At 44.9% G+C, this 15,458-nt stretch overlaps 1 protein-coding gene across 1 annotated transcript; it reads left to right on the top strand.

The window, feature by feature from the left end:
* The first annotated feature begins 13,834 nt into the window (after positions 1–13,834).
* LOC116886923 (60S ribosomal protein L21-like) lies at positions 13,835–14,389 on the top strand. The gene has a single exon (XM_032888406.1). It carries the CDS (start codon positions 13,867–13,869, stop codon positions 14,347–14,349), a length of 483 nt encoding a protein of 160 aa, XP_032744297.1. The 5' UTR covers positions 13,835–13,866; the 3' UTR covers positions 14,350–14,389.
* Positions 14,390–15,458: the final 1,069 nt, after the last annotated feature.

The raw sequence follows: 15,458 nt of genomic DNA, 5'->3' as shown, positions 1-15,458 counted from the left end.
AGCTAGACAAAAAAACTCTCCCACTGAGCTGCATCCCAGACCAAAGGAGTTCTTAGCATTCCCTAACCCCCGCTAGCAAGATGACCCAGTGGGTGAAAGCTTTTACTGGTGGTAGCCTCATGACCTGAGTTTCAGGCCCAGGAGAGAAGAGGAGAATCACCTCTTGAGAGCTGCCCTTTGACCTCCTGCAGCCAGTCACATACATACCTGTACTCTCACACGCCTGAACTCACACAGACTCACGCCAACACATACAGCACGTTTTGAAAGATCGCTTCATTCCATTGACAAAGATCCTTTTACCAAATAAGTTCACTTTTTTTTTCCAGTTCTGGGAGGCAGGATGTGAACCTATCTTTGGGGAGGAACCACAGAACCCACTGTAGCCTGCCTCCCCCCTTAACGCCCCCCTCAACCAAAACAATCCTCAGTGGCTCTCGGTGTCGCATACCACTGGGTACAGTCTGTTTACGGTTTGAGCTGTTTGGTTTTCTTTTGTTTTCGGGAAGAGTTAAATGTTCGTGTTAAGGTAATTTCGATTTCCTCGAAAAGTTGCAAGCTAGCATAAGAAGCCCCCCGAGTGTCTTTTCCACAGGTTTGCCCTCATTCGCTGCAGCTTTCCGTAAACATATATTTTTTTTCACATAAAAATATGCAGAGGTTCCGAAAAAAAGAAAAAAATATGCAGAGGAAAGCATCTCGCCTATTAAACATTTTAGAGTGTGCTCCCTAAGAACAAAGTTCCCAGAAGAAGCAAAAAACGCAATCACAGAAAACTGGATTGAGCATGAGGCAACAGCTCTGTTTAAGCCACGGTCCACAGTTACATGTTATCAATCTCTAAAATAAAACCTTTGAGAACTGTTTTCCGGTTGAGTGTATAATCCAAGATGGTGTGTCTGTGTTTATCCCTGTCTCCCCATTCCCCTTTAATCTGAAACAGTTAAACATCTTTTCCTTCTTCCTCCAACTTGACGTTTTTTTTCTGTCTATCTTGAACTTGACATTTGGAAGGTTCTCTAGGCCAGTTACTTTGTAAATGTCTTTCGGTTTGTTTTGTCTGATGTTTCCTTGTTCAGAAGCCAACCTTACACTTCTTACAAAAGAATGGAATAAAAGCTACATCCTTGGTGATTGTCCTCGGGCATGGGCATCCAATACCCTAGCCAGATATTTTTACTTATTGTTATTCTCGCTCATGTGACACAAATTTTTCAGAAATAATAATTTTTCAGTTATATAGATGATAATGGCTAACAAAGAAACAGATGTCAGTAACAATATCAGAAAGTAAAATATTTTAACACACAAATTTTTTTTAGATTTGTGATTTCGTTTTTACAATGTATGTGTGTATGATGTGTGTATGCTTGGGGGGGGGGTGGCACACTTAAGCCTCAGCATAGACCCTAAGTGTGGAAGTCAGTGGATGACCTTTGGTGTCCACTTTGTGAGAGACAGTGATTCTTGCTACTCATCCATGCATCTTCCAGAAGAACAGGCCTATGAGTCCCTGGGGATTTTCCTGTCTCCCCCTCCTGTCTCCCATAGTGGCATGCTGCGTCTATAAGCATGTGGTACTTCAGACAACTTTACCTGAGCTCTGGGGATTTGAACTCAGGTCCTGATACTTACACAGCCAATGGCTTGCCCCACTGGAGTCATTTTTCCTCAGGTCAGGTTTATGATTCTTTTTTTTTTTTTTTTTCTTCTTTTTTTTTTTCGGAGCTGGGGACCGAACCCAGACCCTTGCGCTTCCCTAGGCAAGTGCTCTACCACTGAGCTAAATCCCCCAACCCCTGGTTTATGATTCTTAATTTATTAGTATAGTTTCTAAAAAGAAGGGTAAATGTGGACCTACATACTGGTCTGAGAGATGTAGAATGACTTCATTCTTACTGTTTCTGTACCTTCACCTCCACAAATTTCTCATGGCTTCATCAAATCAAAATCGATATCCACACTTAGCAAAAGTCTGGTCACATTTATAAATTTGTATTTACCATTGATGGAAATATGTTTATTAATTTTAATTTTCACGAGTCATTTCACACGAACCTAGTTGTTTGCTGTGTAGACAAGAAGGACCTTAAATGTTGTGATGTCAAAAACACTTGAAAAATTTCCTATCAAGACAGGATAGGAATCATGCCTACAGATCTAAGACTTGGCTGAGGCAGGAGGATTGCAGCTAGCTCAAGGGCAATCTGGGTTACATAGTGAGTTCCAGGCCAACCTAGACATTGTGTGACACTGTTTTAAAACAAAACAAAACCTCCTTTCAAAATATTTATTGTCGTTGTTGTTATTACTGTGACAGGGACGGACCCAGGTCTTCACTTGTGTTCTATCTACACCGAGCAGTGCCTCTAGTCCCTTTCCTATTAAATGGGATGGCTGTTTCTTTGGAACTGATACTGATTCAAACACTACTCTGCTAAGCAGAGAAAACATATTCACCACCCAGCAGTCAGGAGGCAGAGGCGGGAGGATCCTGCTTTGCAGGACAACCTGTGCTACATAGTGAAACTTTGTCTTAAAATAAACCCCAAGGGCTCCATCAAAAAATTAACGCCATATGTTGCAAGCCTGAGACCAGGTTCGGATCCCCAGCAGTCATAAAAAGTCAGATGGGGTTGGGGATTTAGCTCAGTGGTGAAGCGTTTGCCTATGGCGCTGAAGGCCATGGGTTCAGTCCCTTTTCGGGAAAGAAAAAAAAAAAAAAAAAAAAAATAAGATGGGCATGGCGGCACACCTGCAGAGCCAGGAGCTGGAGGGGGGACCCCAGGGTAGGGGGGGACCCCTGGGGCAAGCTGGCTACTAGACTAGCAAAGTCAGTGATTTCCAGGTTCTAAAGGAGATCTTGTCTCAGTAAATAAAATACAAAGAAAAAAAAATCCAATGTCAACCTCTGGCCTCCCTAAATAGGCACAAACACACACAAGGGCTTGTGTAACTACACACATGTAAGCACACATATACAGATGCACATATACCATACATACACACACACACACACACACACACACACACACACACACGCACACACGGAAGTAAATATAATGTATTCACCGCAGATTCATCAGTCATTTCTGCTGTATTTGATTAAAGGTAACAAACAAAAAAAAATGACAAAAACCAAAATCTATAACCAAAAGATAAATAAAAAATAAAAGTCAATCAGATGTCTCAGTGGGCAAAGGCATTTTCCACCAAGCCTGAAAACTTAAGTTCAATCCCAAGAATCCACATGGTGGGAGGGAAGAAACTCCTCCTATAAGTTGTTCTCTGACCTCAAAACTCATGGTATGTAAACACACACACACACACACACACACACACACACACACACACACACAAAGATTTTTTTTAAAATCTGTTTTGTTTCTTTTACAAGAACAGAAAAAATGGCTGCACACTGATACAAATTGCTTCATTGTCTCTAAGAGGACCCAGTTCTTTGGTTGAAGGTGGCCATGCCTTTCAGAATTCCCTCTGTATTTCCTCTAACAACCCAAGATGAGCATTTCTCCTTTTCTGAGGTTTTCTTTGCCCGTTGATTGTCTCACAGAGGAAACGCTCAATTCCTTCATATTGCCATCGCGTGCACAGCCAGCAGACCCCTGGAAGGAACTTATGAGGAGGAATTTCGTCAGAGCTCGCTGTTTTACTGAAACCGAATATTTTTGTGTCTGATTGACCTCCCTTGAAACTTCCCAGTTTAAAAAAAAAAAGGACAACTCCGTGAGTGGGAAAAGGGAAAAGTCATCCATTTTGGCAGATCGATAACCGGAAAGGCTTGCCCCTTCAGCGACTCCGTGCTTCAAGCATGGGTGAACTTTCTGCTTTTACTGTCTCTTGACAAGCTCAGTTCTGTGCAGACGCATCATTCTGTCCGAGGAAGGCTTTTCACTCTCCCAACTGTATGCGTGAAGTGGGTCTGAATGATCAAGCTTCTCCTAAGTGCCCCACAGTGTGACCTCAGGGAGGAAAAAAGCCCAAACCTCCAAGTCACACAGATACCAGAAACTTCAGTTTCTTGGTTATCGTTCTGCTAGCCTTCCCTAGTTCCAGTGTCCTCTTCACACACAGGGACACATGACAAAACAGGCTGGGAAGCTTCAGCGGCTGGGACTATGGGGGTGGGGTGGGGTGGGGTGGGGTGGGGTGCACAAAGACACCAAGCTAAACTCGCACCTGCACGCTGAGTGCAGCATTTACTAAGTGATTAAGTCTTGCCAGTGGTGCTGCGGACGTAGCTCAGTGGTATAACACTTGCCTAGCCTGTATTAGGCACTGGGCTCAGTCCCCACAATCCACTGCGGAAGGAAAACAACAACAAAACACTTGCTAAATTGTACGGTCTGGGAGTGCGTTCACTCAAGTTTGGGTGTATGTCTGTTTATAGCAGTTAGCGTCCATGTTTTCAAGGACGTCGGTTGGTTTTATCGCCAAGTTATTGGCACGTGCCGGAAATAAAAGCAAATGAATTTTAGTCCGTTTTAAATCTGAGGCCTGAAGAGATGGCTCAGTGGATAAGGGGTCCTGCTGCATGAAGATTAAGTTTGAATCTTCTGCAGCTACATAAAAAGTCAAGTCTGGTCACCCAGGCCTGTGGAGGATGGAGACCATAGGATTACTATAAAGGTCAGCGAGAGACCATGTCCTGAATATGATGGAAAGAGAGAGACCAGGACACCTGATGTCTTCTGGAAAACATACACATACATACACACACACACACACACACACACACACACACACACACACACACTTTCTAAAATCCAATATGGCTGCATGGACATCAGAGGACTCCCAAGTGCAGCCTCTCCTTGGCAAAGGCGTGACGCTGTGCACCTATCAGGAAGCACGTGGTGTCAGTTAGACCCAATATAGGTCATATTTGCCTTGGTTTTTTGGTGAGAGCAGATTCCCCTCTAAAGCCACCATGTGCCCCTGTGTAGGTAGTAACATGGGGTGGTCCCTCTGAGGCCGCTCTGCTATCTCGTTCCATACTACGCTGTCACCCGTGGGTTCTACCAACCTTCGGAGATATTCTGACTCAGTCTTTCTATTTATTTCACTGTAAAGAAAAAACATTTCCTGCTCCTTGACTAATTTTTGAGATAGGGTCTTGCTGAGGAGCCCAGGCTCGCCTCATCTGTCCCTCAGCCCTGTGAGCCCTCTGTACCACTCCACTGGGCACACCGTGCACCTTCCTCTTCATTTATTTACTTCTTTCTATCGGTGCGAACCTACAGCTCTTCCTCTCCCCACCCCATAGCTCCTAATGCATTACTACCGTTGTGCATTTGAGTGAGTGTATGATCGTGTAAATGCAGGTTAGCGTGTGTGTTTGCGTGACTGTATGACAGGCACCCACAGGACAACCACAGTGTCCTTCCTCAGATGCTGTCCATCTTTGAAATTAAATTTACTTGGGTTTTGGGGGGGGGGGCTGGAGGAGGGGCTGTGCATGCCACAGCATACATGTGGAAGTCAGCGGCCTCGTGCAGAAAGTGGTTCTCTTTTTCCGACATATGGGTTCTGGAGATCAGATTTAGGAAGTCAAACATGGCGCAGGTACCTTTGCCTGCAGAGCTGTCTCCCAGGCGCCACTTTTTCTTTCCCCTTTTCTTCCCCTCCCCTTCTTTTTTCTTCTTCTTTTCTTTTTTCTTTTTCTTCTTCTTTTTATTGACAAGGGTCTTTCACTGACCTAGAGTTCTACAAATAGGTTAGGCGGACTGACCATTGAGCCCTAAGGATCAGCCAGTCTCTCCTCCCCAGTGCTAGGACCACAAGTGTACGCTACCACACTCAGTTTTTCAGAGCCTGTCGGGTTTAGAGGTAATTCTGGGGGCTAAATTTAGGTCCTGGTTCTTGCAAGGCAAGCCCTTTACTGACTGAGCCATCTCCCCAGCCCTGCCATTGCTAATTTTCATTTCAAATTGTCCTTCATCTGGCCGATGAGAGTCCCGTCGAGCGAGCTCCTCTGACACATTCCCAGCAGCCTTTGAGCACTTTACTCACTTTCCAGTGTGAACCTGTATGTGTCTGCAGAGCCGTGTGTGGACACACACCAGTGAGTAACTAAATGATCTAGAGGACCCCAGTGGAGTCCATATGGGAGCCCATGGGCAGACCAGGGCAGGAAAAAGCCATCAAGAGCCACTATGTCTATAAACCTCCATCCCAGGGGTACTGCCTCACCCCACCCACATTCCTGTTGGCAGTGTTCTGGAAGAGTGATGCTAACACAATCAAGGGAGTGGAGCAGGCATCCCCGGGCCCAGTTTTTCCTCCCAGTTAAACCATCATACCTGTACCACCCCATCCCATCCCGCCCCTAATAACTTCTGTACTTTGGCAAACCACTTCTGAATCCATCTGTTCAGGCTATCATAACACAATAGTACAGACCAAGAAGGAGCAGCAGATGGTCCACTCCATAGTCTGGAGGCTGGAAACCCAATACCCAGGTGCTACCAGCTTGTCTTTTCTCTGAGTACACAGAGAGCAGAGAAGGTAAAATGGGGCGGGTAACACACACACATCTTTCCTCTGTACATCAGATCTGGAGTTTACGGCTTTGATATATGAATTAACGGGTCAAAGTCCACAACATCTCCCTTTGTTCTGGACATATGGTCCGATCTTCCTGGGCTAAGGTTAGCCCAGGGCAATTCTTCTCTTATTTTCAGCTAGTGTGATTGGTCTAGCTCAGAGTACACGACTCAAGTTTGCTTTCCCCAGATGTGGAGACTGCAAGCCCAGTTTCAAGGTGAATTCTGTTTTGTTTTGTCATTTATGTGTACACACACACACACACACACACACAGAGAGAGAGAGAGAGAGAGAGAGAGAGAGAGAGAGAGAGAGAGAGAGAGAGAAAAGAGAGAGAGAAAGAGAGAAAGTTAGGGTTTCCATTGCTGTGAAGAGGTACCATGACCTTATAAAGGACAACATTTCCCTGGGGCTGGCTTCCATGTTCAGAGGCCCTCGTCCCACTATCGTCTTAGCAGAGCGCAGGCAGATACGGTGCTGGAAAAGGAGCTGAGAGTTCTACATCTTGATCTGCACACGGCAGACGAGGACTCTGTCTGACACTGGAGGGAGCATGAATAATTAAGACCTCCAAGCCCACACCTGCGCAGTGACACACATCTTCTAACAGGGCCACGCCTCCTAATACGGCCACTCCCTGCGGGCCAAGCATTCACACACACACACACACACACACACACACACACACACACACACACACACACACACACGCTTTTTTTTTTTTCAAGACAGGGTTTCTCTGTGTAACAGAGCCCTGGCTGTACTGGAATTCACTCTGTAGACCAGACCTCAAACTCAAAGATCTACTAGCCTCTCTCTGCCTCCCAAGTGTGGAGATTAAAGTCACGTGCTACAGATGCCAGTTCCTTTATATTTTTAATTAAAGGATGTTATTTCTTTCCTAATTATTATTATTATTCATCCCTAAAATTATTTATTTCTTTATTAAAAACAGGAATCCTAGTAAATGGCTCTGGCATAGGCTGGGGTCTGTGATCTAAATGTCATCCAGGTTGGACTGTAACTGCCATTGTGATCTGTAGGAAGCAGTGAGGCCTTTGAGAGGAGATGAGGCCAGCAGGGCTTCCAGGGTCACGGGGTGGGTGGGGGTGGGGCTGTTATAAAAGAGGCAGTCCAGCCCCCACAGCACTTTTGCCTTCCATCATATTAGAAGCTTCAAGAAGGCCCTTGTGGATGCCAAAAAGCTAATATCAGACTTCCGTGCCCTAGAGCTATGAGTCAATAATTTTATGCTCTTTATCAATAATTTAGTCAACTCCCTGCAACTCACTGGCCATGCTGGCCAGGGAAGCAGAGAGGAGAGAGCTTCAGATCTCCTCCAAACCCAGTCCCCCAGTCTCATCCCCAGCGGTGTGGCAGACTACTGTGGTGGTTTGAATGAAAATGGCCCTCATAGGTTCCTAGGGAATGGCAATATTGGGAGGTACAGTCTTGCTGGAGTAGGTGTGGTTTTGCTGGAGAAAGTGTGTCACTGGGGGGGGGGTGGACTTTGGGGTTTTAGAAGCTCGAGCCAGGTCCAGTGTGACTCTCTCTTTCTGCTGCTTGTGGATCAAGATGGAGAGCTCTCAGTTCTTTCTCCAGCACCATGTCTGCCTGCACCCTGCCATGCTCCCCACCATGACGATAATGGTCTAACCCTCTGATCTATAAGCAAGGCCCAATGAAATGGTTTCCTTTATAAGAGTTGCTGTAGTCATGGTGTCTCTTCATGGCAATGAAACCCCAACTAAGACACCTACCAAGCTACCCACAGCCACCACACTGAACCAAAGGGCACACCGGAAACTAAAGGACGGAACACTGCCCAGCAAAGACAAGACCAGACAGCAGCTCCTAGAACTACAGTCATCCTAAACAGGGATGCCTAGACGCCAGTGTGCAGACACAACCACTAACAGCCAAGACAATGTCTCCACGAGACCCCAGAAAGTCTGCCGCAGCAGGCTCTGCAAAACGCAACACGGTTGAGGCATAGGACAAAGACCTTAAAGGAGCCTTTATGAATATGTTAGAGGTCCTTAAAGAGGAAAGGAATAAATCTATCTACAAACCTATGAAAGCACAAACAATGCTGTAAAACCCACAGAATATGAGAATCGAAAGAAAGAAGCTAAGTATCTGAAGACAAGCTAAAAGAAATAAATAACCCAGTCAAAGGAAATGTTAAATCTAAAAATCCAGGCATGGGCTGGGGAGATGGCTCAGTGGTTAAGGGCACTGACTGCTCTTCCAGAGGTCCTGAGTTCAAGTTCCAGCAACCACATGGTGACTCACAACCATCTGTAATGGGATTCGATGCCCTCTTCTGGTGTGTCTGAAGACAGCGACAGGCTGAAGATGAGCTACAGTGTACTCATATACATAAAATAAAAAATAAATAAATCTTTTTTTAAAAATCCAAGATATATGGGACACTCTAAAAATGACCAAATCTACAAATAACAAGAAGAGAGAAAGAAAAGAAACCCAGATCAAAGGCACAGAAAGTATTTTCTGTTGAAATCATAGAAAAAAAAAAATCCCCAACCTAAACAAGGAGATGCCTATAAAGGTACAAGAAACATACAGTACACCAAATAGACTGGACCAGAAAAGAAATTCCCTATGTCACGTGATAGCCAAACACAAAAGCTGCGACAGAGAAAGACCGAACAACGTACAGAGGCAGCGCTCTTAGAATCACACCTGACTTCTCAATGGAGACTCTAAAACCAGAAGGACAGATATTCCACAAACTCTAAGAGACCACAGACCCCAGCCTAGACTAGTATAACCAGCAGACCCTTCAATGACAATAGAAAAGAAAGACACTCTAAGATAAAAACCAAATTTACTCAGTATCGATCTACAAAGCCAGTCCTCCAGAAGGTGCTAGAAGAAAAACATCAATGTGAAGAGACCACACTATGGAAGCACGGGGGATAAGTGATATCAGACAAGCACATCAAAAGATGGGGGGAACCCACACACAGGAACAAAATAACAGGGATTAACCAGCACTGTTCATTCATAACTCAATAACGCTCAAATGTCAATGGTCTTGATCCCCCAATAAAGAGCCACAGACTACCAGACTGGATTCAAAAACAAGATCCATCCAAGAAACACATCTTAACGTCAAGGAGAGACATCACTTCAGGGTAAAAGCATTAAAAAAAAAAAAAAAAAAAAAACCACGATATTCCAAGCAAATAGACCTAAGAAGTAAGTCAGTGTAGCCATTTTAACATCGGAGATAAGAAGTGTCAACCCAACTAAGTCATAAGAGATAGGGAAGGACACTGCATATTCATCAAAGAAAAAAGCTCACCAAGAGGACATTGCAGTTCTAAGCATCTAGGTAATGAATGCAAGGGCACCCAAGTTCATAAAATAAACACTGTTACAGCTTAAACCGGGTATCAGTTTTCACAGTGATAAAGGTTGATTGCTCCACTGTTGCCAATAGGCAGCTCACAAAACCAAGGGAGAAACACTAAAGCTAACCACACCATAAACCAAATGGACCTAACAGATAATCACAGAACATTCACCAAACACAAAAGAATGCACCTTCTCAGCACCTCGTGGAAACTTTTTCACAAATTGACAATGTATTTGAACACAAACGAAGTATTGACAGAAAAAAATTCAAATAATGCCCCATATCCTACCGGACCATCATGGATTCATCTTGGGTATCAACAACGGAGACGACAGAAAGCTTATAAACTCACAGAAACTGAACGAGTAACTACTGAATGAAACATGGGTCAAAACAGAAATTATGGGGTTGGGGATTTAGCTCAGTGGTAGAGCGCTTGCCTAGGAAGCGCAAGGCCCTGTTCGGGTCCCCAACTCCAAAAAAAAAAAAAAAAAAAAAAAAAACAGAAATTAGGAAAGATATTTAAAGCTTTACAGAATAGAGCGAAAATTAAAACACAACATGCCCAAATTTATGAGACACAATGAAGGCGATTCTAAGCGATAACTTCCTAACACTAAACACATTTATATTTAAAAAAAAAAAAAAACAAATTGGAGAGATATTAGTAACTTAACAGCGCACCCGACAAACCAACGGTCTCGAGTCAACACGGTAGCGGCTGGAGGTACCTGTGGGACCACAGGGCCACTTGGAGGAACCTGAGAGACCCACGAAGCTTTTAAGGGGACATGCGGTGACAGAGGATGAGCGAGCGCACAGTATCTCCGAAACAACCAAAAAAGGCAAGTCTTATGGGAAGATGCTTTTTAAAAACTGGTTTTGCGGAGTTATTTTTAAAAGGATGGCACGAACGGAGTTGAGTAAGTGGTAGACACAAGTGGAACTAGAGACGCTGCGGCAGCAACAGGTATGGGAGTGCAGCCATAGCAGATAAAGGGTCCCCAGAGGGCTGGTCCTTGGCCACCAAGAGGCTCAGGCCTCCCACTAAGCCAGGGTTGCCTCTTGTCCTGCAGGTCCTGCCTACTTGTTTGCTGCTGCTGCTGCTGCTGCTCTCCGAGCCCTATTGGAGGCGGGGGTGGGGGGTGGGGGTGGGGGCACTGAACTACAGCATTGCCTGAGGGCCACAAACCTAAGGGTAATGCCAGGGTTACATGCCGTGCAACCAGTGCGGAGGGCAGGGTGTTGTCCAGTAGTCTGGAGCTCTAAATTGTGCGGCCCAGTCGTGTGCGGCCCAGTCACACAATCACCCTAGCTCTGAGCAGCAACAAAATATCTAAGATGAATCGTTCACTTTCTGCATTAAGCCTGCTCAAGAGACCTCTGTGGTCCGTGGTACCTCCGGAGGCCATGTTGATTTCCATTGTCTGTGCTGCGGCTGCTGGAGACCATGTTGATGTCCATGATCAGGGCTGCCATAGGAGATCATGTTGATGCCGGGGGGCCGTGCTGCCACTAGGGGCCATGCTGCCACTAAGGGCATGGTGATGTCCATGTATCCACCGTCTATGCTTCCACTGGAAACCACGTGGCAGTCCACGATCAGTGCCGCTGCCAGCTTCTGTGATCCAGAAGGCTTCTTTTGGAGAGGTAGCAATGACTGCTGACCCAGAACGGGAGACATAGAAGGCTTTTGTGACAACCTCCTGGGGCCCCTCCCTCACCCTAAAGGAAACAGTCCAGACACAAAGCTGTGGAAAGGAGTCCTTAAATTTTGTGGTAAAGATGCTGAAACAAAACTCTTCACAGCTGACAGCTTCTAGTGAGGGTGGGGAAAAGACTTGGTTTTCTTTGAGGGGCTGTCCCCTGGGAGTTTGACCACGCTCCAGTGAATATATGGGCAACACATATTGGAATTTTTTTTTCTTTTTTGGTGGGGAGAGCACAAGGGCGGGAGGGTAGACCTGGGAGGAATGGGAAGTGAGTATGATCTGGGAGCATCGTATGAAATTCCCAGATAATTAATAAAAATATTGTGTTGGGGAGGGGGAAAGTCAGTGAATGTGGTGGTTTGAATATGGTCGGCCCAGCGGAAGTGCTACTATTAGGAGGTGTGGTCTTATTGGAGGAGGTGTGACCTTGTTAGAGGAAGTGTGTCACTGTGGGGCTTTAAGGTCTTCATGCTCAAGCCCAACCCAGTGTGTCATCCTGGCCGCCTGTGGGTGACAGTCCTCTCATGACTGCCTTTAGGAGGACACTCAGGTCCTCCAGCACTAAGTCTGCCGAAATGCTGCCTTGCCTCCCACCATGATGATAATGGACTGAACCTCTGAAAGTGTAAGCCAGCTCCAATTAAATGTTTTCATTATAAGAGTTGCCTTGGCAAAGTTTAGAACAGAGACTGAAGGAACACCCATTCAGAGCCTGCCCCATACATATACAGCCACCCAATTAGATAAGATGGATGAAGCAAAGAAGCGCAGGCCGACAGGAACCAGATGTAGATCTCTCCTGAGAGACACAGCCAGAATACAGCAAATACATAGGCGAATGCCATCATTAAACCACTGAACTAAGAACGGGACCCCCGTTGAAGGAATCAGAGAAAGGACTGGAAGAGCTTGAAGGGGCTCGAGACCCCATATGAACAACAATGCCAACCAACCAGAGCTTCCAGGGCTAAGCCACTACCCAAAGACTATACAGGGACTGACCCTGGGCTCCAACCTCATAGGTAGCAATGAATAGCCTAGTAAGGGCACCAGTGGAAGGGGAAGCCCTGGGTCCTGCCAAGACTGAACCCCCAGTGAACTTGATTGTTGGGGGGAGGGTGGTAATGGGGGGAGGATGGGGAGGGGAACACCATATATGGAGGGGGAGGAGTCAGGGGGATGTTGGCCCAGAAACCGGGAAAGGGAATAAAAATCGAAATGTAAATAAGAAATACCCAAGTTAATAAAGATGGGGAAAAAAAAAGAAGAGTTTCCTTGGTCATGGTATCTCTTCAGAGTTGCCTTGGTCATGGTATCTCTTCAGAGTTGCCTTGGTCATGGTATCTCTTCAAAGCAATAAAACTCTAACTAAGAGAGTGAAATTCCAGAGATTACAGGTAGTTTTTTTTTTTTATGTAATATCAGTAAAATAATGAGTGGTTCTTTGAGAAAATCAGTTAAGATTCACAAACCCTCAGTGAAGTTAACAAGACGGCAGAGAGAGAAGAACCAAGTTAACAAAATCAGAGACCAAAACAGGGACATAATCACAGACACCAAAGAAATCTAGGGAACGATAAAGACATACGTTAAAAACCTGCACCTCAGAGCTGGGGAGGGGGTGGTGACACACGCATTTAATCCCAGCATTTGGGAGGCAGAGGCAGGCAGATCTCTTCAGTTGAGACCAGCCTGGTCTACAGAGCTAGTTACAGGACAGCCAAGGCTACATAGAGAAACTCTGTCTCGAAAAAACAAAACAAACAAACAAACAATACAAAACAAAGGCAAACTTGTACTGCACTGAAGCAGAAAATCTAAAAGAAATGGATAATACTTTCAATATATACCACTTACCAAAGTTAAGTCAAGATCAGATAAATAATTTAAACATACCAATAACCCCCACTGAAATAAAAGTCTCATTAAAAGTCCACCAAACAAAAAATCCTGGGACAGATAGTTTTAGCACAGAATTCTACCAGACATTCAAATTAGAGTTAGCCTTAATACTCCTCAAGTTATTCCACAAAATAGAAACAGAAGGAGTGTTGCCCAAAATTTTAAAGAGGCAACAGTTATTCTGATACCTAAACCACATAAAGAACCCCCCCCCCAAGAGAGAGAATTGCAGAGAAATTTCCCTGGTAAACATAGATTCAACTCCTTTCCGCCGGGGCACCCACCTTCCAGTAACTCGCCAAAATGACGAACACAAAAGGAAAGAGGAGGGGTACTCGGTATATGTTCTCTAGACCTTTTAGGAAAAATGGAGTCGTTCCTTTGGCCACATACATGCGAATCTACAAGAAGGGTGATATTGTAGACATCAAGGGAATGGGCACTGTTCAAAAAGGAATGCCCCATAAGTGTTACCACGGCAAAACTGGAAGAGCCTACAATGTCACCCAGCATGCCGTGGGCATCGTTGTAAACAAGCAGGTTAAAGGCAAGATTCTGGCCAAGAGGATCAATGTGCAGATTGAGCACATCAAGCACTCAAAGAGCAGAGACAGCTTCCTGAAGCGGGTGAGGGAGAACGATCAGAAGAAAGAGGAAGCCAAAGAGAAGGACACCTGGGTTCAGCTGAAGCGCCAGCCTGCACCACCCAGAGAAGCCCACTTTGTGAGGACTAACGGAAAGGAGCCTGAGCTGCTGGAGCCCATTCCATACGAATTCATGGCCTAAGGTACACAAAGGAAACAAAGGACCTGGACTGCAAAGTCAAAAAAAACAAAAACAAAACAAAACAAAACAAAAAAAATAGATTCAAGAGTTCTCAAGAAAATACTTGCAAATTGAATCCAAGAACGCATCCACTATGACCAAGCTTCATCCAGAGACGCAGGCATGGTTCAACATTCAGCAATCAGGAAATTTAATCCACTATGTAAACAAACTGAAAGAAATCCACACAATCATCTCGTTAGACACAGAAAAGGCTTTATATAAAAATCCAACACCCTTTCGTGATAAAAGTCCTGGAGAGCTTAGGGGTACACAGGACATGACTCAGCATGGAAAGGCAAGTCACAGTCCAGACCCAACATCGACTTAAACTAGAGAGAAACTCAAAGCAATTCCATTAAAATCAGGGACGAGACAAGGTTGTCTGCTCTCTCCACGCATATTCATTTAGTATTTGACGTCTTATCTAGAGTAATAAGACAACTAGAGGAGGTCAAGGGGACATAAATAGGAAAGGAAGAAGTCAAATTATCTTTATTTGCGGATGATATAATTGTATACATAAGTGGCCCTAAAATTTCCACCAGGAAACTCCTGTAGCTGATAAACACTTTCAGCAAAGTCACAGGATACAAGCTCAACGCACAGAAATCAGTAGCCCTCCTCCTATAGGGCAAAGAACAAATGGACAGAGAAGGACATCAGGGTAATAGCATCTTTCACAAGAGACTCAAATAATATAAAGTACTTTGGGATAACTCTCACCAAGGAAATGAAAGACTTGTACGATAACGAGTCTTTGAAGAAAGAAACTGAAGAAGATATCAGAAGAGGGGAAGATTTCCCATGCTCAAGGATCAGTATATTAACGGCAAACATGGCCATCCTACTGAAAGCAATCTACAGATCCAGGGCAATCCCTGTCAAAGTTCCCACACGATTCTTTACAGGAACACAACAACCCAAGGATAACTAAAACACTCCTGAATGATACAAGAACTGCTGGAGGGATTGCCAACCCCCATCTCAAATCGTGCGGCAGATCCAACATAGCATTGGTACAAAAACAGAGACACGAATGGAGCAGGACTGAAGACCCAGAAATGAGT

Source organism: Rattus rattus, chromosome 1 (assembly GCF_011064425.1).
Source record: "Rattus rattus isolate New Zealand chromosome 1, Rrattus_CSIRO_v1, whole genome shotgun sequence".
NCBI lineage: Eukaryota > Metazoa > Chordata > Mammalia > Rodentia > Muridae > Rattus > Rattus rattus.
This window is presented reverse-complemented; position numbering and strand designations above follow the sequence as displayed.

Excerpts from the sequence above, each read along its gene's own strand:
- LOC116886923 (XM_032888406.1), top strand. The coding sequence starts at position 13,867 with ATGACGAACACAAAAGGAAAGAGGAGGGGTACTCGGTATATGTTCTCT.